The sequence below is a fragment of the Calypte anna genome, chromosome 2 (assembly GCF_003957555.1).
Source record: "Calypte anna isolate BGI_N300 chromosome 2, bCalAnn1_v1.p, whole genome shotgun sequence".
NCBI classification, from domain to species: domain Eukaryota; kingdom Metazoa; phylum Chordata; class Aves; order Apodiformes; family Trochilidae; genus Calypte; species Calypte anna.
The window spans coordinates 69,298,832-69,323,787 of record NC_044245.1 but is presented as its reverse complement, the minus strand read 5'-3'; the positions used below and the strand labels follow the sequence as shown (position 1 = coordinate 69,323,787).

The 24,956-nt window shown below is 40.1% G+C and overlaps 2 protein-coding genes across 2 annotated transcripts; both read left to right on the top strand.

The window, feature by feature from the left end:
• Positions 1–2,519: 2,519 nt before the first annotated feature.
• LOC103527408 (serpin B10) lies at positions 2,520–10,462 on the top strand. Its single transcript, XM_008492597.2, has 8 exons — positions 2,520–2,533; positions 3,557–3,734; positions 5,022–5,135; positions 6,795–6,929; positions 7,334–7,451; positions 7,825–7,967; positions 8,546–8,701; positions 9,613–10,462. Exons 2-8 carry the CDS (start codon positions 3,567–3,569, stop codon positions 10,015–10,017), a joined length of 1,239 nt encoding a protein of 412 aa, XP_008490819.1. The 5' UTR covers positions 2,520–2,533; positions 3,557–3,566; the 3' UTR covers positions 10,018–10,462.
• Positions 10,463–12,239: 1,777 nt separating this feature from the next.
• On the top strand, positions 12,240–21,089 carry LOC103527407 (heterochromatin-associated protein MENT). Its single transcript, XM_008492596.2, has 9 exons — positions 12,240–12,289; positions 12,920–12,967; positions 14,320–14,496; positions 15,450–15,536; positions 15,907–16,044; positions 16,571–16,688; positions 17,240–17,382; positions 18,470–18,637; positions 19,660–21,089. Exons 3-9 carry the CDS (start codon positions 14,329–14,331, stop codon positions 20,071–20,073), a joined length of 1,236 nt encoding a protein of 411 aa, XP_008490818.2. The 5' UTR covers positions 12,240–12,289; positions 12,920–12,967; positions 14,320–14,328; the 3' UTR covers positions 20,074–21,089.
• Positions 21,090–24,956: the final 3,867 nt, after the last annotated feature.

The window sequence follows — 24,956 nt, the reverse complement described above, 5'->3', positions numbered from 1 at the left end:
TGGTAAAAAAAATATTGACAGTGCTTTCCTTCAAACATCACTTTCCCTTTTGATCTACCTGAAATGCAGAACATGTTACTTTTGAATCAAACCAGATTTCCAAGAGCTATTCAGAGTTGATAGCTAAAATAAACTACTGATGAACATGAAAATCAGCCATGGAAAACTGTATCCTAAAAGATTGTGTGAAAACAGAAGCTACCATCTTTCTGTGATGACTCTCAAAGAGCCTTTACAGAGCAGTTTATAATGTTTTTGCTCAGACATCAATCCTTTCACCTGCTCCTGAATCCAGGTGCTGGCAAGCAGAGCAACACACTCTGCTGGAAAGTCACAATGACTTGTGCCAAGTTACACTGAAACTGGAGGGAAACAAAATGCATTTATATAGCTGAGATCTGGGCAGAGCACTGATGTCCTGCCAATATTTGTCCTGGCTAAATGGAAACATGAATGACTACAGTTAAAGAGCCCACAAATTCACTTTTTACAGGAAAGATACTATTAATACAAATACAAACCTCCTACTGTGCTGCTGTGCTGGTTTGGTACACAGTGGGAGTGAGAGCACCAAAGCTACTGAGTCAGCAGGAGCACACCCCACTGAGCCATGTTCTCTGGTGGTGCTAATTTAAAAGGATATTGGAAAACATTACCAAATCATCACATTGAGTTAACATATGTTGTCCTTTGAGATGAGTATAATTTTAATTTTAGTTACCTGTGGTTTTTTTGTTTTGTTTTTTTTCCTAATATCCAGACATGCCATGCAAAAGATGTAACTTTTTAAGCACCTCTACAAAGGCACAAGCCTGTTACTCAGTCTAACCCAGCACTTCTGCACTCAGCCACTTCTTGTAAAGCAGCAAGTTGTATTATAAGTCAGCAAATAAAATTCACCTCTGCTTTTAAACTAAAAAATTCACAGTAGTTGCACTAAGGGTTGAAGCTTATCCAGTGCATCTATCACTCGTTCAACAACATAGCTAAATTTGCAATGATTACTTAAATCATTTAGGCTTTGGTAATCACTTAAGGCCAATGTAAACAGACTCCAACTTTCCCAGCCATAATGGAAGCAATCAATTCTTCTGTGAACACCTCTCCTACGCTATGCTGATCTCTGGAAAACATAAATGCATCTAATTACAACTCATGCTGGTTTTGTGTAGCTACAATTTCAAAAGACCCGGGGGGAGGGAAATACCATCTGATTAAAGTTGTGAGATTCCTCACAGTTAGGAAATCAACATTAACTAAGGTTTTGGTTGCCAAATTATAGTGATACAGAAGGTTCACCATTGGCTAGAGACTCTTTGAAGCTGTGTCCTCCAATGTCCTATGCCAAATTTTACAGATACTCCTCATTTCAGGACCTTCTGTGCCAGCCACTGATGTAAATACAATTTTAATCCATGTTAAGTGTATGATCATAGGCAGCAGGTCAGAAGAAAGCTCTCCAAAGGCAGCTTATACCAAGGAGAGAGACCTTGTGCAGGAGCCTTTCCCAGTGTCAAGGTGGCAGCCCTGGCGAGGTGAGCAGTTCCTACCCAGGTTTTGAAGGTGTTATTATCAACAGTGCAGAGGGGTGAAGGATAAAATAAAGGGCAAAGGAAGGACCACACAGAGTGTTTGAGTTAGGGGTCAGAGTGGGGATGGACAGATATAAAAGGACAACAGAAGAAGGGATGGCATGACTGCAAGGAAAATCAGGGAAGGAGGTATTTTAGTAGCCAAGACCAGATGGAAAAAAGGGGTTTGACCAAAATACCCATTTCTGGAATGGAAAATAAGAACAGATTACTGAAGTGCTACATTGGTCAAACAGCAGCTTTCAGATTATGGTGGGGAAACAGAAGCAGGAGGAAAATTAAGCCTAATCTTACTCCCACACCAGGTTCTAGTGATGTTACTACTGATAAGAAAAGCAAGGGTCTGGTGCCTGTTTCTCAACCTTCACTATCTCACAGTGGCAATTCCCTTGTTGCAGATTCTTAGAATTCTCTAAGATAACCAAAATGTATTTTTCTAAGATAAAGAAACCCACTAGTAGTGACAAATACTTTCTCAAGTGGACAGTAGAAAAGCTTACACATAGGAAGTCACTGTCTTTTCTCTCTCTGTTCCTCAGAAGCAATTTTTATCACACGAATCATAAAATCAATAGCTCAGCAACTGCATTAAAAAACCAAAAAAAACAACACTCCAAACCACAAAATAAAGGTTGTTTAAAGTAGTGTGCATTCAAGTTGTTACTATCCTGTTGCCAAAATAATGTTTATAGAAATACTTCTGGAGTTAGTTTTGTAAGGGTCTTGTATAGTATCATTCTCACCATCACATCCTACTCTGAGATGATTCAATTCTTCCACAGGGATGTGGCCTTCAGGGCATAACAAATTGCACAGACATGAGTCATAAGAACCTTTGTAGAACTGGTCAGGCACACTATAAACTCACCGTAGCCTTCATGTGAACCACAGAAACCTTGGAGACGTCTGGAGCAGCAGTGTTCCTCCCTGCACAAGGCAAGGTACTGTAATGATTTTTAGAGATTATTTATTTGATAAACTCTTGGATGATATTGCTTTGTTGACAAATGCATGGGAAAAAAAGGAGCATGGAAATGGGAAACTACAAATGCTTGGGAAAGGAATTTATTAAGATGGTACAGGCATGGTCTACACGGTGGAAGTCTTAAAAAGATGAAAGAACAGCAATGTATTGTACAGAGTTCTAGAGCTCAGTGGCTAGCATATATATCATAGCAGAGTAAGAATCACTGTGTTTGCTTCAGTCAGCTAATTTGTTACTGTGCTCTTCAGTCAGCTTCTGGTTTGCAAGCTGCTCAAGACACAGGCTTTCTTTATTCTAAGGCCATCCTATACCAATGTGAATAACTCCTAGTCCCTGCCTATAGCTCTCAGCTAAACCTGCAATGAAAATGACACATAGCAGCATTTGTGGTCTACTGAATATGGAAACCTTGTCCTGCAGAAGAACTGGGAAGCTAGGATCTGGGCTAGTACTGTAAAACAGCATTTCAGGATGTTTTTGAAAATCAAAAAGGGAATTCAGAATGCTCAGCATGCAATAGGTGGGGTGGTGCTTGCCCAACCATTGGAAGATTTTATCTTGTCCTAGAAGTATGGTTTGACCATGACTGTTATCAGAGTATGTGTTCACTACAGTTATGAGCAACAAAAGGCTCCTGCAGAAATTGAAGAATGAAAAATGTCATAAGAGACAGTCTCAGTATCCTGTAGCCTAGTCACTGGTGAATAACATTATCAACCATCACTGCAAGATGCTGTAATGGACAGTGCAATAAATGTCCTGGTGAACAAATACAAAAGAAGGTTGGAAGCTGCTTCTTTCCTAGCCCAAATGACTGCTTGTGTCATCAGTGAAACAGAACATGCTACATTCTATATGACTTTGTAATAGTTAATCCTTCTCATTCGTTAATAGATAATTATTTTTTAAAAGCCTTTGCATCACGTAGCAGCCATAATTAGTGGTTCACTAATAGCATCTTCTCTGCCTTTCTACGCAGGTTCAGAACAATGGAAACTTTGAATAAAGCAAACACAAGCTTTGCTCTCGACTTTTTTAAACATGAGTGTCAGGAAGATGGTGATAAGAACATATTGTTCTCCCCTTTGAGTATTTCATCTGCCCTGGCTACTGTTTATTTGGGAGCCAAAGGTAACACTGCAGATCAGATGGCAAAGGTGAGTCTGGGCATCAAAAGGTAGCTGTTTGAAAGGGTTGATCTCCTGGGCTAACATCCTCTATTTTCCTCTAAGAAATTTACTGTGATGGAACAGAGTAAAGCCATAAGCAAAAAAATTACTCTGACCAAAAATCTACACAAATATATGCCAGCTTACATTTCACCCCTGATGTGCACTGCAATGAATAAACCAGTTCTCCTCTTGAAAAGGTCAAAGAAATAGTATAGTCTCTGGAAAAAGGCTCTCGACAAATTAGAAAAGTGGTGCTGGTGACATTGACTCCTTTTAAACCTCACCAGCAGAAATAAAGAATTTTTATCCCAGAGCTCAGTAACATGTAAACTCACCAAGGAGGGGGAGACCTTGACCCTTCTTCTACCCTGCCACAGACAATTCCCATCTTGCATTTCATCTTTTTTGAAATTAACCCTCAGTAAAAGGCTCTCCCCTCTATAGCTATGATACATTTGCACTTTGCTAAACAAATCCCCACCTATAAGATCATAGAAGAAACACTGCAAGATCACAACGCTTCCTTTGGAGTATATATTTTACAGCTTAAATCACTAAAATTCTTAACCTGTATTTGTGCACAGTTCCTACCTTCAGCAGGTGGAAGTGAGAACAGCCCCAATACAAAATTTCCCAGCTCCTACTGAGAGGATGAGGCTTGCCATCTTGCATCTGCTAAGGCAGAAGAAGTTATCTTCTGATATCTGATAAGGCAGTGATCTAACTCCTGCTTTATGGGACAAAAGAGGGCCAGTAGGGTAACAAAGAAAAGAGTGATCTCCTGCTAGGAAAAATGTGGAGGTGGGGTTGGTGTGTGTGGAAAAGGCACAGCTCTTCTGAAATATGTTTTCAAGTTTCACGAATTCCTTTGTAGCCCGGGAAAGGTGCACAAACCAAGAGCAAGGAATTTAAGGCATGAATCTCCCCACAAATTTTTCCTGCTTTCTGACACATAGTAGTGCTCCATTTAGACTTCTGGTTTGAGACTCCATCTGGAGATAACTGGGTCTTTCCATGTGTGGCTCCAACCTCTAGAAAGGCAATTTACACAAGAGTTTAGCCCTGCAACCCTCTGCTTGGTATGCTTAGGTCATTTTGTAGACATGGGCCTCAAAGTCTAACAGAAGATTTCATATACAGTCAGGACTGGACACAAGAAGAAAATCTGAGCTTGACTCTGTTCATCTCCAGCACCATGACATCACTGAAAAGGTTTTACTGAAACAGCAAAATTTTCTGTCATTGCATTTATTTTTGCTTTTTCCACTCCAGGTTCTTCACTTTAACAAAGCTGAAGAAGCCAAAAATGTCACCACAACCATAAAGATGCGAGTCTATTCCAGAACAGAAGAGAGTGTATCAAATCGATGTGCCTGTTTCCAAAAGGTACCTCACCAAGTCCAGTGATCATGGGCATGGTCACATCTTCACTTGCTTGTGTTTTCCTTCCACATTCACATTTCTCTGTGTTTTGCCTTCCTCAGAAGTAGTGTACACCACTAATTGGTACAGCATCCTGTCGTATCCTCACCTAATGCAATACTTATCACATACTTCCTCCTTTTAGGCAGAATTGCAAAAACTAACCTCAAATTTGCAAAATTTGAAATTTAATGTTAACACTGTCTGTCAATGTATCTCTTGATCTTTTTCCTTTAGATCTGACAAAGGATTTATTTTTCAAATTACTACCGGTTAATAGCTAACTATTTAGCAAATCATAGGCATGATCCCTTCCTGAGGGTGCTAATCACAAGAACAGAGCTGCCATCCCACACATTTGATTGCAGCATTAAGAAAACAAAACCCAGAGTATTAACTTTTCCAGGCTTGCTAGATAACCTTCTTCAGCAATTAGTCTCCATTTCCATCGACTAGTTAACAAAATAAATTGACATGTTGGAGTTTCCCAAGGCATACCAGTTGCTTGCATTAAATCTTAGAGGAGCAGAAATTACTACCTTTCTGAAAAATTTCTTTCACATACTGGCAGGCACCTAACAACAAAGTATACATAATTTAAGATAGCAGAAAAATGCAGAGAAGCAAATGTAATCCCTTTGAGCCAGTAAAGGCAGTTTTTCCTCACTGACAATTCAACCATGGTGGTTTCAAGCTCGTTTCCCTGCTCTTTTCCATCATCCTCATTCTTTGTGAGGGTGAGCCATTTCCCTGCAGGCTGCCCACAAAGCCCCAGTGGCCACGACTTCTGATTAATGGCTGCATCCCACAGCCAAATCCCATGGTGGGAAGGTTTATTTTAGGGGGGCTATGTCAACAACACTGCATGAACAAGAGAGGGATTGTTCCTAGTGAGTAATCCTTGTCGGAATTGTAAAAAATGGCAGAGTGCTGTGGGTTGGGGAAAGGACTGTTCTAACTGTCTAGAAATTCAAGTGTCTGTTCATGTTTCTGATTCTAATGTACTGACAAGATGAATACAGCACAGGTCCAGATTTTTAGTTTACCACTTCAAAGCTTTACTACCTCGAGCTCATTAAAGAGTTTGCGTCAACATTCATTCAGTCTTGTTACTTCAGTGTTATAATTTTACTGCAATTACTGCAACATAATAAAATTTATGAAATATTAATGTTAAGATAAAGATTAAGAAATTTAGGGGCAACCTTTCCATAATTACATGATTACACTAGAATTTCACAAATTAAAAGTCACCAAAATCTTCAGAAACAATTACACCAAATCTTTAAACATCGTTTAGCAATTACTTTCTCTTACTTTCTGGATATACTTAGTTTCACAATCTCCACTTAGGAACCCATGAATGTTTTACATAATGCAGGCTCTTACACTTGCATGCTGAGACACTCACAGTGTCTGTAGCATGTCTGCAACTTTTAAAACTTTAAATTATTCTTTTAATAGCTGTCTGGTTTACAACAGCTTTTGTGTTGTGATACAGATAATAGATCACCTTAATGGAAATACTCTATATGGAACTGTATGAAAGAAGAAATGAGAAATATTAAACTATTTTACAGAACAGATGAGTAACCTTCTTTTTTTTTTTTTTCTTTCTCCAAGAGAGAAATTGGCAAATCTGATAATATCCATACTGGATTTAAAGCACTCAACTCTGAAATCAACCAACCCACTAAAAATTATCTTCTTAAAAGTGTCAACCAGTTATATGGAGAAAAAAAATCGTCTTTCAGTAAGGTAGGTAGGCCATTTATTCTGATTATGTGGTGTCATTTAACATTTACAATCTGTCTGTGACAATGTGCCATAAGCTATATACTTAAAAATATTTTCTTTGAATTTGCAAATTCTGTTGTTATCCTTAATATAAATATTTTCTGCAAGAGTCTTCCTGAGGCTTTGAACACCAAAATTTTAGTTTTATGGGGTGTATACCTAATTTCAGGATGATTTGCAGATGTGGTTAAATACAAGTTTTTAAATTGTGTATTTCCACTAAAAAGAATTTGTCCCTCTGCCAAAATATTGTGTCTGTAGTCTTTGTCATTTTTATCATGCTCTCACTCTACTTGACTAGTTATTTATTAGCATTCATTTTGGTTGGCAACAAACATAAGACAGCTGTCTCTTTTGCACTGCAGGAATACTTACAATTAGCTAAGAAATATTATAATGCAGAGCCACAATCAGTTGACTTTGTGGGAGCAGCAGAGGAAATCAGAAGAGAGATCAACTCCAGGGTTGAACACCAGACTGAAGGTAAGCTCCAGGCTTCCCTCTCCCAGTTAAAAAAGAAACCATTTTGTCACTGAACAAAATCTCTGTACCCAAGGGGCCCAAGGTAGATAAACAATTCACCTCAGAAAGGTAAATCAGATCAGTTTTCCTAAAGCAGTTATCTACTGACAAGTCCTCACTAAAATGAGTGTCTTCCAACTGAATGTAGGAGGAATGCAGTTTACTGTTCTTTGTAAATTAAGATTACCCCAGCAACCACATATTTGCAAATTATCTCAAGATAGATGTGTGCTCTATCAGCACTTAAAGTTTCCCTACTTTATATCTGCAGAAATAGGCCCAACACTTATCCTGAAATGGCACAAGTGTGTAAATGTCCTTCTGTTTTCTCTAGGTAAAATCCAAAATCTGCTGCCTCCTGGATCTGTAGATTCACTCACCAGACTGGTCCTGACAAATGCACTCTACTTCAAAGGAAACTGGGCAACAAAGTTTGAAGCTGAAGCTACCAGGCAAAGGCCTTTCAGAATGAACACGGTATGGGAAAAAACTGACCTACATCTTAGACTGCAGGAAGAAAAAACAGTAAAAAAAGATGAGGAAGAGAAATTCCTGTTAGTCCTTAAATCTATTTGAAATCCAGAATGGAAGCCACTTAATTTAATCCATACAGTGTATTTTCTTCACCACATCTTCAGCACAAAGACTGCACACATATAGTAATACAGTATAGTAACTGAGCCACAAGTAAAATTGTTAGAAGCTGACCTGAAGCAAGCTTCCAGTCTCTGAAGGCAGAAAAAACAAAGAGCTGGACAAAAACTGTAAGAGGTAATCCCTTACATTTTCAGTTTTAACTATATGACAAGTCAGAGTGGAACACAGCTTCATATAACAGGCGTCATCTGAGCCCTCCTAGCCCCCAAGTGCCTTTCCAGAAGACTAGAGGTCATCTGTAGATCCTGTGTCCTACCATTTAGAGCCAGAAGGATGTCTAGGAAATACTGAGCAGCTTGTACAGTGAATGCAAGGAAGTTCCACTGTGTTACTTTAACTCAGTCCTTTACTGCTCAGTCAGATTACCAATGGCAAACATCTGATTTGATTTGTTGCAGAATACAACTAAACCAGTGCCAATGATGTACCTGAGCGATAAATTTAACTGGACCTATGTAGAATCAGTCCAGACCGACGTTCTTGAGCTTCCATATGTCAACAATGACCTCAGCATGTTTATCCTGCTACCAAAAGACATCACTGGCCTCAAAAAGGTAAAGCAACTGGGAACTTGGAAAATCGTGTGAAAAATAAGAATGTGATTATTTACTTATTTTATACATGTTTGTGGTAAAAGACCAGGTTGAAGTCATATTTTTAGGAATGTAGATACTGATCAGGCTCAAGGAAAAGCAAAACCCAAACTTGGTCTAGCACTGTGATCTTGAACATCTTGGGAGCTCAGAAAAGATTTATCACTCTTTGCAGCTAGTACTTCCTAATTGTTCCTAATCAACATTGGTTCCTAATGTTGATCAGTCCTGGATATAGGAACCCCAAACCACACAAGAGTAACTCTTCTCCCAGCTAAAATAAAATGAGGAGAGAAAGGCAACTCTGTTGCCATGACATTTGCTGTCTGTACCAACTCAGACAGGTATGATTACATTCTGGAAAAAAGCCCAACCAAACCAAACCAAACAAAACAACAAACCACAAATTGGACAGCATCCATTACTTTCCAGGTTGCACAGAGCTAACACATAAGGATACTGCCACCTTCTGTAAAGAGACTGATCCTGCCTTTGGATAATAAACTCATACTAAATTTTTTTTCTGCGGAAAAAAAAGCTCTGTTTAGTAAATTCTAAAATGTCAGAAGACAGAAATTTGAAAAGTAAATCAAACTATTGTTACTTGTCAGGGATGTTTTTATTCTACAACTATGTAACCCTGCTATATTTGCTGGCAATTACTGAGGGCAGTTAAAATACTTCATTGACTTATTGTAGAGCAATATATTTCTTTCTGCTCAAAAAGATTTCCATATTGGTCTTTTGCTACTGTTTTTTTTTAACTCTTACAACAGCTTGGAAAGTTCTCAGTTTAGGAAATGGGAAGAAAGAGCCCTTAGGGCAAAGGTTTTTGAATGCACTGTAATTTTCTGATTCTTTACTAACTGCAGCTAGAAAGAGAATTGACTGTTGAAAACCTATCTGCATGGACCAACCCAGAACTGATGGAGAAAATTAAAGTGGAAGTTTATCTGCCCAGGTTCACATTAGAAGAGAAATACAACCTGAAATCTACTTTAAGCAGGATGGGCATACAAGATGCTTTCATTGAGGGTCAAGCTGATTTCACAGGAATGTCAGAGACTGGAGAATTGTTTTTGTCACAAGTTTTTCACAAGTGTTACGTGGAAGTCAATGAAGAAGGCACAGAGGCAGCAGCTGCCAGTTCAGCTACGCTGGCATCAAGAAGTCTTGGTGCTGCTGTTATTTTTGTGGCAGATCACCCTTTCCTCTTCTTTATCAGGCACAACAAGACCAAGAGCATCCTCTTCTTGGGGAGGTTCTCTTCCCCCTAGAAACTTGACTATTGCTAAACAGGTTCTTGTAACAATAATAATGAACAAAATACACACCACAAAGAGAATCTCTGTAGTCTGTGCAGTTCTTAATTTTTCTATACTGCTGACAAACCTCTCAATGTTAGAAGAGAGCACATACTAAAAACAACCTGGGAGTCATGCTTCTGGGTCATCTTCCTGGCCAAAGAACCCCAGAATGTCAAAACTACACTCTAAGTACCAAACTGTGCACAGAACAACACGTATGCCTCTTTTCAGTGCTTTCTGAACCTGAGCTTTCACAGCAAAGAACAGATTAAGCTGATTTAAACAGTAAGTCCCAACACACTTGCTTTGGTACATACAAAGAAAAGAAACAGGAAAAACTCCTTCCTGCAGAATGTTGCTGTATCTCCTTTGGATTCAGCTAGCTAAGCTGCTTATCTCAGCACGGCTACCTCACCGACGCTCTCAGTTTTATACAAACTTTGCAGCCTGGCACAGCAGCTAATGAAATAAATAAAAAAAATTTCTCTGTTCCAGACTCCTGTGCTTCTTTTTTGCATGAAAAGGGGCTAACACACATACTTTCTAATTTCTTTCCCATAGCAATTTGAAAATATTGAGCAGCACTATAGAACTGGAGGCAAATAAAACACATGTGCCTTGAAACTTTCTTGGTAATCTTTTGTGCATTTAACATTGTTTGTAAGCCCAACAATGTGCTGCTTTACTCTCATTTTGCTTTGTCACTTATTTCATTGGTTTTGGGTAACATCATAGTGGAACATCAAGCCTTTAATAGTAACTACTTAAATGCCTTCTAGATTACATGCAAATCCATTATTACACATTTATGCCTGTCACAGCCCTTTCCCCTAAGGAGAGTGTTCTCCTTAGTGTTGTACATCAGTCATGCACATTTGCAATGGATGGTCCTAACTCTGAATTCAAAACAAAGAGCAAATGACAGGGTCTCTTCCAGGACTTCCACACACCACCAGCATCTTACTAGAAATATCTCCTCTTGGGATGGCAGGACTCTTTTTTGTGACTGTGAGGAGACTGCTGACTGTTACTGAGTCTTTTCTGTTTTCTTCTATGTGACTATTAGCCTCCAGGGATCTTCCGGCTCTGCTTCCAAAGTGGAAGTAGCACAGGAAAAGTGTTGTGAAGGAACTGCTTCATTGTATCCCTGTACAATTTAAAAACCACTGCCTTCAGTCTGAAGGCTGTGAAACGAGACACAGAATCCTTGTGTATTCAGGTGCAATTTTGCCACGGTCTGCTTCATCAGTGCAAGGGCTTCAGGTGTCCATGGCCAAGCCCTCTAAGCCCTTTAAGCACTTTCTGATATGCTCCAGGAATAAAGACAGAAGAGCTCTGCCTTGGAGGAACAAGACCATGGCAATGTGCATCCAGACTCACACACAGGCCTTTAAAGTCAATGAATGTATCACTCACCTTTTCTCTGTCCTTCAAATATTTTAAGCTTGATTGCAAAAATGACAGAGTTAATGTCCTTCTGGCAGTACCAGATCATTACCAAGCAGCAATAGCCATGAAACTTGGTGGGTGAGCTGCATATTAGGGAACAACCTGTCCCCAGGGTGAACAGTACAGCAGGGGATAAGGTTGCCCAGAAAGGTTGTGAAATATCCATCCTTGGAAGGGTTGTGGCTGGCTTTATCTACTGACGGCCCTGCTCCAACCCAAGGGTTGACCCTTGGATGTCTCTTTCAATTAACATATGTGATTCCTTCTCCTGTCAACACCTGTTCTGCCTTGCTACCTCCCTTTCTCCTCCTACCTAGCATACTTGCATCTTGACTAAAAAAGGGAGCTAGCTTGCTCACCCTCAGCATAATTCATTAGATTTGGAATTTCTTGGACTGGGTTTTCCCCTCTACCTAACCATTCAGCTATTCTATCCTGAATTATCCTTATTTTATTTTATTTTTTTAGTATTCATTGTACTAAAACTAACACTTGTTCAACTTCTGGTATTTCTTCATTACCTTGCACAACACTGTTTTCTGCACTTTTTTAAAGACTTGACCCACACTGTTCCTGTAATCAGGCTTGCAGTAAAATGTTTAGCCCATAGTACAGCTTCCTTCCTTTCCTCCACTTCCCTGTTCCCCTGATTTCTTAGAGCTCTTGCCATTACCTTCTCCTTCATCCATCACCCAACAGCAGCCTGACTCTCTTTTGCTCCATTTTATTTTTGTTGTTTCAGTCCTTGCTCTCCCTCACTACATGCAAGTGCTGTGCACTACCTTAGTGTTTTGTAAGTTTTCTCTCAAATGATTCCCAGCCAGGGTTGCAATTATATTTCTCTACCAACACAGCCAGAGGAGTGTCTACTCCTTACTCTGAATGGTCCTTTGTGGCTTTGCCTCTGCCTATACTCTGAATTATCTTCTGTCTCAAAATGGACTCTCAGAGTCTAATTCAGCCCTTAAGCTCTCAACATTTTACGCTGACAAAGCTTATTAAGGAACCCAGGAGTCACAGCTGCACAAAGCAGAAAAGGAGTACTCAGGCCTAGAGTATCTGCTTATACCCACAAAATGAAAACAAGCATTCAAGTTGGGTAACTTTTTTATTAGAGTCATTTACTTTAAATGACTGAGCAGTTGTCTCCACAACACCAGAAGACCACTTGAATGGGTGAACTATCAATAGACTACTGTGGTGTAACAATCAAGCTGAGATTATAATTCTTATTGTCCTTAAGAAATATCTAAAACTGAAAAGTGACAAGGTCAACAAAGAGGATGATGTTGTGTAAGATCTTTTGAGGATTTGGTAGAAAGGAGCTTTGGGTAGATGAAAACAACCTGGATGTAGGGGAGAAGGAAAGGGAGGTGCAAGCAGTACTATATTTCTAAATGTATTCATTGCTTAACACACACAGATCCTGACTCAGGGCAAGATTTGACTCTTCTCTCTCACAGGATCAGAGGTAAATATTTAAACCAATTTAACTAACTTTTCTGATGCTTTTAAAAAGTGATCTGTGTCTTGTGTTACTGTATAGGTGAATTATAACATACCAGTGGTATAGTGCATTATTCTTGCCTCATGTTTTTCTAGATGTCAACCCCTAAAAAAAAAATTGTGAGGCTAAGGAAAACTGATAATTCAGGGCTGGACTCATCAGAAAAAAAGAAAAAAAATTAGGGCAGTGGCTGTCTTATTAATTAAATTCTTGAGTTTGACGAATGACTAACATACTTCAGGAATGAAGGAACTGCCTATTTTCATTCTGCAAAGGCGCAGCACTGCCCATTATCAGTCCAGGGACTCAGAGGAGAATTCATTTGTGGAAGACAGAAGTTTCTATCCTGATGCTCTCTTGGTCATGTTCTCCAAGGAAAGAAAATAGCTCTGCAGTACTGACAGCACAATGACTGCCAGAGGAACTGTAGTGGTGTGGCAACTAAACACTTGATAAATCTCTCTAGACTACAGAGATTGCCCCATAACTCCATTCCATAGATATAAATAATAATAATAATAATAGTAATAGTAATAATAATAATAATAATAATAATAATAATAATAATAATAATAATAATTTTTCTGGTCTCTTGACTGGAAAACAACTGTGCAGATATTTTAAAGTCTGGAATACTCCTAACCTCAAAGAATCTGCCCATTTCTGGGGAAAATAAAATTGCTGGAACACATAGAAGGGGTGGGAGGTAAAAATAATTAATAAAACTCCAGCTAAATGCAAATAACAGTTTTGCCTTAAATGAAACTTCTCAGAATAGGTGGCTGGCTGGGAAAAGCACATGAGCCTAAGAATTACGCCTGAATACTTCCTCAGTATCAGCTCTTGATTATATACAGATCCAAGATTAGTGGGAAACTCAGGTGTGTTGTGAACCTATATAGTAAATTAGTAGTTACTTTAAATTCCCCTGGGAACATTATTTCAACAAATCATTAGTTAAGGACAAAAATAAAAAGAAACAAATAAAAAAACCCAACCCTGTAGCTTTCAAATCTTCACATTTCTGAAAACCAAAGGCAGAAAGAAATACAAAGAGGATACAAAGCTTCATAAAAGAGGACATACTTCCAATTCCAGGAAAATAGTATTTGAACAACAGAAAACCTAAAATATATTGCTGCTCCGAACCGGTGGCAAACAGTATCTGTGTGGAATATACAGCATGCAACTAGGCTGTTGGTTTTAGTGGGTACCAATGCAGCATGTTGAACACATAACATTTCTCACTAACTTGCACTGCATACATCATTTTAAGCATTCAAATAGTAGCTGTGCTGTCTGTTGCCTCCTTCCAGGCTGCAGCAATGGAACTGGTGTCAGCATCTGTTGGCAAGTTTACAGTTGATCTTTTCAACAAGCTGAATGAGACCAACAAGGGCAAAAACATTTTCTTTTCCCCTTGGAGTATATCATCTGCTCTGGCTCTGACATACCTGGGTGCAAACAGCAATACAGCAACAGAGATGGCAGAGGTAGGTTTGTGCTATGAAGCATATATTCCATATAATACCTAGCTACTGTACTGGCTGCAAAATCTAGAGTTAAATAGGAAAACCTGTCATCTCAATGACAAGGTACCGAGGCAGACCAGAGAATGTAACAAGTGAATGACACATTTTATTAATTTTAGATCAGGTTCCTCACTTCTCCACTAAAAGAAAATGCCTTGTCAGTATCATTTGCTGAGCACAAAGGTCTCTGAACCTGACTTCTTCTAAATTATCCTACAGATTCTACTTTATCCTGTGATCCTGTGATATGGCCACAGAGGGGATACTCCCTGTGAAACACAAACAGCTGATGCCAGTAGCTCCTAACTAAGTGGCAGAAGGCTTGCAGACCCCAACACCCTCCTTTCTCCCCTGGCCACAATGTTTCTATCTTGATCTACGCTTCCCTTAACCTCCTGGCAGTCCAGCAGAAAAATAAGGAGGGTTTTCATAGCTCCACATGGCCCAACTCAATCCATGCTCTAATGCTGCATGGTCACACTGCTGGCTCAGGGGCTTAAAGGGAGCTGTAGTGCTCAGCATTGCCTGGCACTCTCCTCTGTGTCACCGCACTCCCTTTCAGGTCCCTCTGTACCATCATCGTGGGCAGCATCACCCCACAAATACACCCCACAATGCACAAATGCTTTGTTATTCTTGAGAGCAACAGCTGTGGGAGGGGAGTTCAGCTTTTCAGTGTGCAGACAGGAGCACTGCATTGATGCTTTGGGAAGGGAACAGTGCTGCTCATTGTTCCTGTATGGGACTGACATGTATCACAGCTTCAGCATCCCTTTGACCAGGTACCAAAGCAGCACACTGCACAATGAACTATCACATGGAGCAAAGCAAGACAACCATCTGATGTGCATTTTTCTTTAAGCTACACTGGTTCCTTCATGTCTGTTTCTTAACTTTGTAAACTCTGCCTGCAGGTTCTTCACTTCACTCAAGCAGCAGGGAATGAAGGCTCTTTTTCTGGGACCAGACAATCTCGGGGACAACCAAAGAGAAGGAAAATGGTATCTATCACAACTGAAATCCTAAGTTAAAGAATCTCCAGAGTCAGTATGTCCAGATACAGCTTTGGGAGTCCAGTATTTCTTGTCTGTACCCCTCTTTGAAGTACAAAACCCAAGATAATTCATCAAGTTTAAGCTCAGTTCCTTTCACTCAAGACTCTCAGAAGCTGGAAGAAGTCACTGGGATAGTCTGGAAGATTTGTTATATGTATAAACCAGTCATAAACAGAGACCTGCAAATTGCAGTGATGGTAAACTTGGAAAAAAAAAATAGGAACCCAAATCCCTGTCCCACGCACATAACTTTTAGCATGCTTTGAAAACTTAATGGAAAAATGCAATTGCTGAATGTATGTTTTCTCTTTCCAAGGACCCAGAGCACAAGCAAGCTGAAGACACCCATTCTGGCTTCAAAATGCTCCTTACTGCCATTAACAAACCCAGAAGCACCTACTCACTGAGAAGTGCCAACCGCATCTATGTGGAAAAAAATTTCCCATTACTGCCTGTAAGTTACACCTCAGAGAGGAGTAAGAGAAGGTACAAAAAGCATTTCTCATTTTAATTATTTGCCATTAATAGAACAGGTTTCAAGCTGACCCTGAATACTGCAAATGAAGAGCCCTGGATTTCAGTGATGAACTTAAATAGGAAATACCAGTTGGTGTGCTCAAAGTATTTAAGGAAGCATTGCCTTTTGTAATGTAGGGGTTCCATTTCATGCAGGCTTTATTATTGGAACCCTCAATGCAACTGTAAATGAGATGTTAAAATAAGCACACGCATTGGATATGCACAGCCTTACTTGCTTCTCCGAACAAAAGAATGGATTTTTTCTGTCTTTTGGTTATGTAACTCTTAACTCACAATCCAACAGAGAGTAACAAGAAAGGTCCTGCAGTCCTCTATGTCTAGAAACCTCTCAAGAAGTTCAAGAGCTAACAAATTCTCTTTGGGACTAGAAAATCCAACATAGTCTAGAAGTTATTTCTTTATTTGGTTGTTTTGTTTGTTTTTTATCCCTATTTTTTCAGAGATACATACAGCTCAGTAAGAACTACTACAAAGCAGAGCCACAGAAAGTTAACTTTAAGACAGCACCAGAACAATCCAGAAAGGAAATCAACGCTTGGGTTCAAAAACAAACCAAGGGTAAGCTGAGCTTACAGAGAAAGAGCAGCACTTAAGCAGCTTCAAATAACTGATCCAGATCTCAGTGAGCTCCTTGGTGACACTGCCACCGACTCCGGTGTGCTCTGCTTTAGCTGGTCCTCAGCTGCAGTGCACCCACGTACCACAGGCGGAGCAAACAGGGGGTGAAAACACCTCTGCCTACTGGTGTGCTCCAAGGTGGTGGGGATGCCTTCCTATCTTTACCATCCTGCACTGGTCAGAGGTGCTGGGCTCCTTTCACCTGGCATAACCAGCTGGAGAGGCATCATATGGCTATTTCCAGCTGTTTGCTATGGAGCTTTGCCAGTTACCTTGGAAAGGAGTCAATGCCTTTCAGCTAGGCAGGAGAACTAGGTGACAAACAGCTTTGGAAACTGTAAACAGACTGATTTATGCTAGGGGAATATTTTAGGGAGTAAGGCACTGTGCATGGAATTTTTCGTTAAGGAGTTGAACTGAGAGAAAAACAATCAAAACATGTCCTCACTGTGCTAGGCTGAAATAAAGCCCGATTCTTTTCATTCTAAAAGGCAAAATCCAGAATTTGCTGAGTTCACAAGATGTGGCAAAATACACCCAGCTGATCCTGGTAAATGCCATTTACTTCAAGGCAGAATGGCAAACAAAATTTCAGGCAGGAAAAACAGATCTGCAACCCTTCCGACTGAGCAAGGTAAGCTCCTCCAATATCCTTCTTACATGAAACAGCCTGGTGACAACAGCTACTGCTGAAATCTTTTGTAAGTCTTTTAGGCATCCCTTTGGTAACTAGACTCTCTGTAAAAAGCTGGTTAAAGCAAAATGTGTCAGTGCTCAGCTCACTGCAACATTAAGATGCTGCTCAGGTAAATGTTCATGAGCTCCAGATAACAGCTACTGTTTCCAAAAGCACTAGAGACACTTAAGACCATTTTGTAAAACATTGGTAAAAGGGCTAGACTGTAAGAGCATGCTTTTTAGAGTCCAAGCCTCATGGACAGAAATTACTTGCCATGTCATTGGTGAATTTGGTACCTGGGCCTCTTGTGCAGCGCAGCCTACTTAGGGGCAAATATAGGAGCTGCAGCAGAGTACCCTTAATGAGTGCATGGATGAGCAAGACTAGAAGAAACATTAATGTCATGTTTCCAGAAGAGATGTCAATAAATTCACATCAAAAGGCAAGAGCTCTGGGCAATTTCCACCAACTGTAACTTCTGCCTTTTGATTAGCAATTATGCATTGGCTGCTTCACTGAATAAAGGGACCTAAATTTTAAGGGAGGTTAAATACTTCTATAAAGGTAACTCCCCTCATCATGAAACCCTTTGCTCAGACATTAGTGTTATCCTCTCTTAAAGGTTGTGACATAAAGAGCAATGAGCTAGTTAGTTTTTATTGCCAGAGAAAGATGATCACAGAAAAACTGCACAGCACTTGTCCTTTGAAACCATAGCTGTTTCTCTGCTGTAGTGTTGTAAGGTCATGTCATGTCGATGCCCCATCCCCCTAATCCTTGCAGACATTTTTAACTAGCTTCCTCTCTCTTCCGTGGGCTGTGTGTTTTCTGGGAAGAAGAGAAAATCAGTCAGTTAATCCCCCAACAAAATATTCTGGGGCAAACGTCAAGATACGCAATATTGTCCAGTCAGGACAAAATGAACAACAAATCACTGTTGTGAAAGCTGCTTACAAAAGTTTCCTCTCCCTCCACTGCACTGGGTCATTGTCATTCCTCCTTTCCAGGAATGATTTCTAACTTGCAAAGAAATATTTTACAGAACAAGACCAAGCCTGTGAAGATGATGTATATGAGAGATACGTTTTCAGTTCTCATCATGGAAACAATGAATTTCAAAATTATTGAGTTGCCGTATGTGAAACATGAACTCAGTATGTTCATCCTCCTTCCTGATGACATCAAAGACAGCACTACAGGTCTCGAACAGGTAAAAAAGTGTGCTACATCCATTTTGTACCACCACCCAGTCATTAAAAAAAAACACAAAAGGTGGGCAGATCTCCCCCTCTGAGGATATCCTGTTTGATCTCCTAGCTGAATTAATTTATTTTAATACCCATCTAACCCTGTTCTTCACATCCCAAGAAAGTTCCTTCACATTGAATGCCCTTAGTTTTGTAAAAATTGAAGAGAGTAAATACTGTACATAATCAGATGCTTAGTTCTTAAACAACCCTACTCTAAGGGCTTAAATCTCCCTTCGCTGCACATCCATGAGGGGCAGTACTGTAAAAGTAGTCAGAGGTAACTTGCATGGAACCTACACCTCTTCTCCATGGCCTGGAATTTTACTCACTATCTTGTTCTCATGATGTTTGTGCCACATACACATTAATTTGCTGTCTTAAAACCTAGGATTTTGTTGAGATTGCATTTACTACAATAATGAGGTCTGCTACTCTAGTTACTAAAATTGCAAGATCGGTACATTCTCAGCATTTATGATATCAAGGATTGCATTCATTGCTCGTTATTTGAGCTGAGACACGGTGTGCAGGACACAGAGTAGCAGTGAAATCTTTTGCTGGGAGCAGTTTGTTGTAAAATTGCTCAGGCAATATGAGCAATATTAACACCTGTTTCTACTGAACTGCACCAAACCAGCCCCCGCAGAGCTGGCAATCTCCCAGTAATTTCCTTCAAAGGAGAAATGAACTACCTCAGGGGATAACAGCTGCAGGTGCTGAGTGCCCTGTTTTTCTTTTGCAATGAATTTGGCAGAGGTGGTACTCAAAACCCTGCAGTATTAAGACTCAAATGTTTGTTGCACAGTCTGCCTCTGATCATCAGTAAAACAAATTTTTTTATTTTGTGCTTTCAGCTAAATGTTAAATTTGCCATTTAAAACCCCTTTGGTTAATTAAATTGACATAAAATTGATTCACTCATAGCTAAGAAATTGTTCTTTTCCTTGCAAACATCAAATTCTTTCTCTTTCTTAAATGATAGCTGGAAAGAGAACTGACGTATGAGAAGCTGTCTGAATGGACTGATTCCAAGAAGATGACTCAAACTCTTGTGGATCTGTATCTACCTAAGTTCAAAATGGAGGAGAGATATGACCTCAGCGATAATCTGAACAGCATGGGGATGCACAGTGCCTTCAGCAGCAATGCTGATTTCAGTGCAATGGTTGAGAAGGGCAATGTGCAGATCTCCAAGGTTTTTCACAAGTCCTTTGTTGCAGTTGATGAGGAAGGCACCGAGGCAGCTGCTTCTACTGCTGTAATTATTGCACTAACAAGTCCACCTGGGAGCCGGGCTCTGAAATTTAAGGTTGATCACCCTTTTCACTTCTTCATCAGACACAACAAATCCAAGACCATCCTCTTTTTTGGCAGATTCTGCTCTCCCCTAGAATGAGTTTTTACTTTCCCCCAGACAACACTCAAGGTTCACTGTTTGATGAAAAACAGTGAACTGCAGAGTTAAAAGCTCCTCCTTAAAGCCATGTAGCCATATGTACTGAAAGTGTACATCATTTTTCTTCCTCCTCCAAGTAAGGCAGCAAACAGAGACCATTTTCAAAGATCATTCCTCTACTACTCTTTTCCATTGCCTTCATGAGATAATCCTCCATGGAAAACAGAATACAGAGTTTTGCTGGCTTTGCTGTTCAAGAGTAAGGTGGAGCTGCAAAACCTTGCTGCACATAGGCCATCATCTAGCCCCATGCTGAATGCTGATTTTAAGAGAAATGCAGTTCACTCCCTTGCATCTCCCAGAGAGGGAAAAAAATCTCTGAAAGAAAAAAATAAAAAACTTTTAGAAATCTATATGCTCTGTTTTCCTCACTGGGAAATCTGCATTTATGTTACAATGCAGTTTCTTTATGTTCATTTAAAATTTGAAGAATGTTTAACAAAATTTAATACAAACCTAGAAAAATCTCAAAAGGTCCATCACCTTCCCCTGTCTTTATACACATGCTTTACATCAATTCTCTTCTGCCCTTGTAGCTTCATGAAACAAAGAGGAATGAAGGGAAAATGGTCCATCCCTTAACATTTAATTGCTGACTTCTAATCACTTTGCATTTTTTTTTCCTCATTTCTCTAAACTTTGTGGGTTATGGTTGCTGAGAGTTCAAACCAGGAAAAATGTCAAGAAAACTATGAGCAACATGCTTCTTGCTGCATTTTATTGATATGCAACGTGAAACTTCTAGAATTCAAATCTGCTTCCTCTTTTTATTTTAACATTATACCTGTTTCCTGGCTAACATCTGCATGGTTTCCTTGCTACCTGTATCATTGGTCAGTGTATGATTTACATAATGATTCATGGTGGATTACATAACTTCTAAGTGCATCTCAGCAAAGATACGGTAGTGACAGAAACACCAGTAACTTCATAATTTTACCATGATATGGCTTTTACCCAATAAATGAACTTGGTGTTATGTTTGTGCTATTCAGGACAAAGATTTACCTCCTTCTCTTAGGGTATTGCATAAAGTACCTCGCTGGATCATGTTTCAATTTCTGCCATTCCAAATCAACCAGCTCATGATTTCCATAGACAAAAATGACAGACTTGGTGTCTTATTTCCACTATGCTTCAAGCAGTCTCAGAAGTACTGTTATTCAGCATGATATCCTAAGCATTTACTAAACATACCACGTCAAATTAAACTGTAATTAGCAAGGCAGTTGAACTGCTCATTTTAAACACAGGAGAGGTTCCAGATGACTGGAGGTTTGCCAGTGTGACACCCACCTACAAAAAGGGCTGGCATGAGGATCAGAGGAACTGCAGGCTGGTCAGCCTAACCTGGTTACCTGGAAAAATTATGAAGAGTTATCTTGAGTGCACTCACATGACAAGTGCAGGACAGCCAGGGAATCAGGCCCAGACAGCATGGGTTCAGGAAGTGCAGGTCCTGCTTGACAAACCCGATCTCCTTTGACCAAGTGACCCTTCTAGTGGATGAGGGGAATGCTGTGGATGTTGTCTGCCTGGACTTTCATAAAGGCTTTCACACCATCTCTCACAGCGTTCTCCTGGAGAACTGGGTAAGTCATGGCATAGACACATATACTCTTTGTAGAGTTAGAAACTGGCTACATGATAGGGCCCAGAGAGTCAACAGAGTTAAAACCAGCTGGCAACCAGTCATGAGTGAGGTACCCCAGGGCTCATCTATTGAGTGCTTCCTCAGTAAGTTTGCAGCTGACACCACGTTGAGAGGGAGAGCTGATCTGCTTGAGGGTAGGAAGGCTCTGCAAAGGGACGCTGACAGGCTGGACTGGTGGACCAATGGGCCAACATCAACACAATGAGGCTTAACAAGGCCAAGCAACATGTCCTGTATCTTGGTCACAACATGCAGCTGTACTGCACAACACACAATGTTACAGGCTTGGGGAAGAGTGGCTGGAAAACTGCCTGGTGGAAAAGGATGTGGGGGTGCTAGTAGACAGCCAGCTGAATGTGAGCCAACACTGTGCCCGGTGGCCAAGAAGACCAACAGCATCCTGGCTTGTATCAGGAATAGTGTGGCCAGCAAGAGAAGGGAAATGATCGTACCAATGTACTGAGTGAGACTGCACCTTGAGTACCATGTTCAGTTCTGGGCCCCTCACTACAAAAAGGGTATTAAGTGACTCCAGAGAAGGGCAACCAAGCTGGTGAAGGGTCTGGAGAACAAGTCCTGTGAGAAGAAGCTGAGGGTATTAGGAATGATAACTTTGGAGAAGAGGAAGCTAAGGGGAGGGAGGAGACCTTATCACTCTCTACAACTACCTGAAAGGAGGTTGCAGGGATGTAGGTGCTGGCCTCTTCTCTCAAGAGAGCAGTGATAGGACTAGAGGGAATGGCCTGAAGTTTTGTTGAGGGAGGTGTAGACTAGAGATGAGGAAGAATTTGTTTAGTGAAAGATTAGTCAGGCACTGAAATGGGTTGCCCAGGGAGGTGGTGGAGTCACTATGCCTCGAATTTTTAATAAACATATAGACAAGGCACTTCATGACATGCTCTAGTGGGTGATACAGATATTGATATATATCTCTGTTTTATTCATAGGGAATATTGACAGTTTGATGCGGTGAGGTCTTTTCCAACTATGACAGTTCTGTGATTCATTCAGTTTCCCATTTTTGACCCCTGCTTACTGCACTATCACTCCTCCTGGGACCTACTCAGGAGATTTGTTTTTTCCTGTCTCAACACACTAGAAATAAAAAAGTTGGACTAGAGTTGAACTGCTCAGAAGAGCAGCTCCCAAATTTGCCTTCCGCTTGTGTACAATAGTGAACAAGCAATGGTGCAGCAGCAGCGTCAGTTCCCACTGTTGGCTTGGGAGGGCAGCAGTTGTGCTTTCCTGTGGCCTTGAGAAATAGCACAAAAGTTTTGTAGCCATTGTGGTACCCAGTAACCACATGTCAGAGAACAGTATCTAAGGTAACAAGATTTGAATCTTGGAATCAGGAGGGAGGTACTTGTCAAGATATCTACCCTCAGGAAAATTCCAGCCATAATTACAACTCACTCCACCTCTACAAGAGGTATTTTATTTTAAAGTACAACTCCACCCAGCAAAGTATACCTTCATCTTCTTCCCTATACAAAGTGCTGCTTCTAAAATCACTGACCTCCCTTCCTGTAACCTGTAGTTCAGGGTTCATCTGTCTGTAATCCAGGACCTAACTTGGTGAAGCCAAGTTGTTTGCTATTGAGTCATGTTTACTTAGAAGTTTATTGTTTAGGTGTGGAAAAGCAAACAAGTGAAGGTCATGAACAATAAGGAAAGTATAAATACAGAGAAGTTATTGTCTGGATAGAGAAGTAATGAAAGGCTTCAGAAAGACAAGCATTTGCATGAGGAAGTAAAAAATCTGTTTAAAAAAAAAAACACAAAACAAAACAAGAAGAATTGGAAGGCAACAACTAGTAACAGTGAGGCTGAATCTCTTCTAGGGAGAAACAAAGACCAATTCTCATCCACTCGAGGCAACAAACTTTACAGTGCTGGTGTAGTTAGTATTCAAGACAAGGATACACTAAAAAACCCTTCTTTAGAACTGCAATGAAATTTAAGGGGTTTACTTTATCCCTAGTAACCAGCATAAGAAAACCCCTTTTAAGATGTTATTTGTAGTCCAATCCTTTAAAGATCTATCACAACTGATGTGATATTTGGTCTCATTTTCTTCTGGAGGACATAGCTTAATAGGATTTCTGCAGAGTAAAAATTTGTTACTGTACTTGGTGTAGCATAGATTGTAAACTGAGCTGCTTCTTACTGTATGTAAAAGAACTGATCTTCAAGAAATGCTGAAATGATCCACTCAGAGAGGAGTACAGGTATAGGATTACAACAATCAAACAGGCAGAAAGATAGAACCTCACATCTATACTGAGTAAGATGGGAATGAAAGATGGCTTCAGAAAGGACCAAAATTAATTCATTGGTATGCCAGAGGAAAATGACTGGTTTCATCAAAACACTTTTTATGACCATTTCTCAGAGGTCGATACACTTCAGGTCAATAAATTGGGCATTGTGAAACTCTGGTTCTACCATTCTGGTTGCACCAACTCATTATTTCCTCTCACTATTTCTATGCGGCACTGCAAAACCAAGAGCATCTCTTCTTTGGCCAGTTTGGTCCCCTTTGAAAACAGAGTTTCTCTTACTAAACAGGATCTTGCAGAAGCTAGAATATACCACAAAGAGTGTCTACATTTTTGGGTACCCTTTCTTCATTTTCCTGTCTATTTGGCCAATCTTTGTAGCTTGTAGCACCACTAACTGTTGTTTGGCTTTTACACTTCTCATGTTCATTTAGCTAAATAATAGTAAACAGCTGTTTCAGATCCACAGCAGAAACATTTCTTAAGAACAGAGCTAAACATAGTACTGTCTAATAAACTTATGAAAAAAGAAAATAAGCTGGCTATCCCAGGCACAAAAACTGCACACACTCAAAACCATAACACATTATAAAAGAAAGGCACATATGAAACTCTTGAAACCTTGTATGGCATATATACCAGTCAGATTCAAAGTGAAAATAAACACACAAATGTAATTCCAGTTCAAAATATGGGCTTGTACTCTTTACATTGATGATTTTTCAGTATGGGTTGATTTCATGCTGGTAATTGGATTGACAGGAAGCTGAACATGAGCCAGCAGTGTGCCCAGGTAGCCAAGAAGGTCAATGGCATCCTGGCCTGTATCAGGAACAGCGTGGCCAGCAGGTCTAAGGAAGTGATTCTGCCCCTGTACTCAGCGCTGGTGA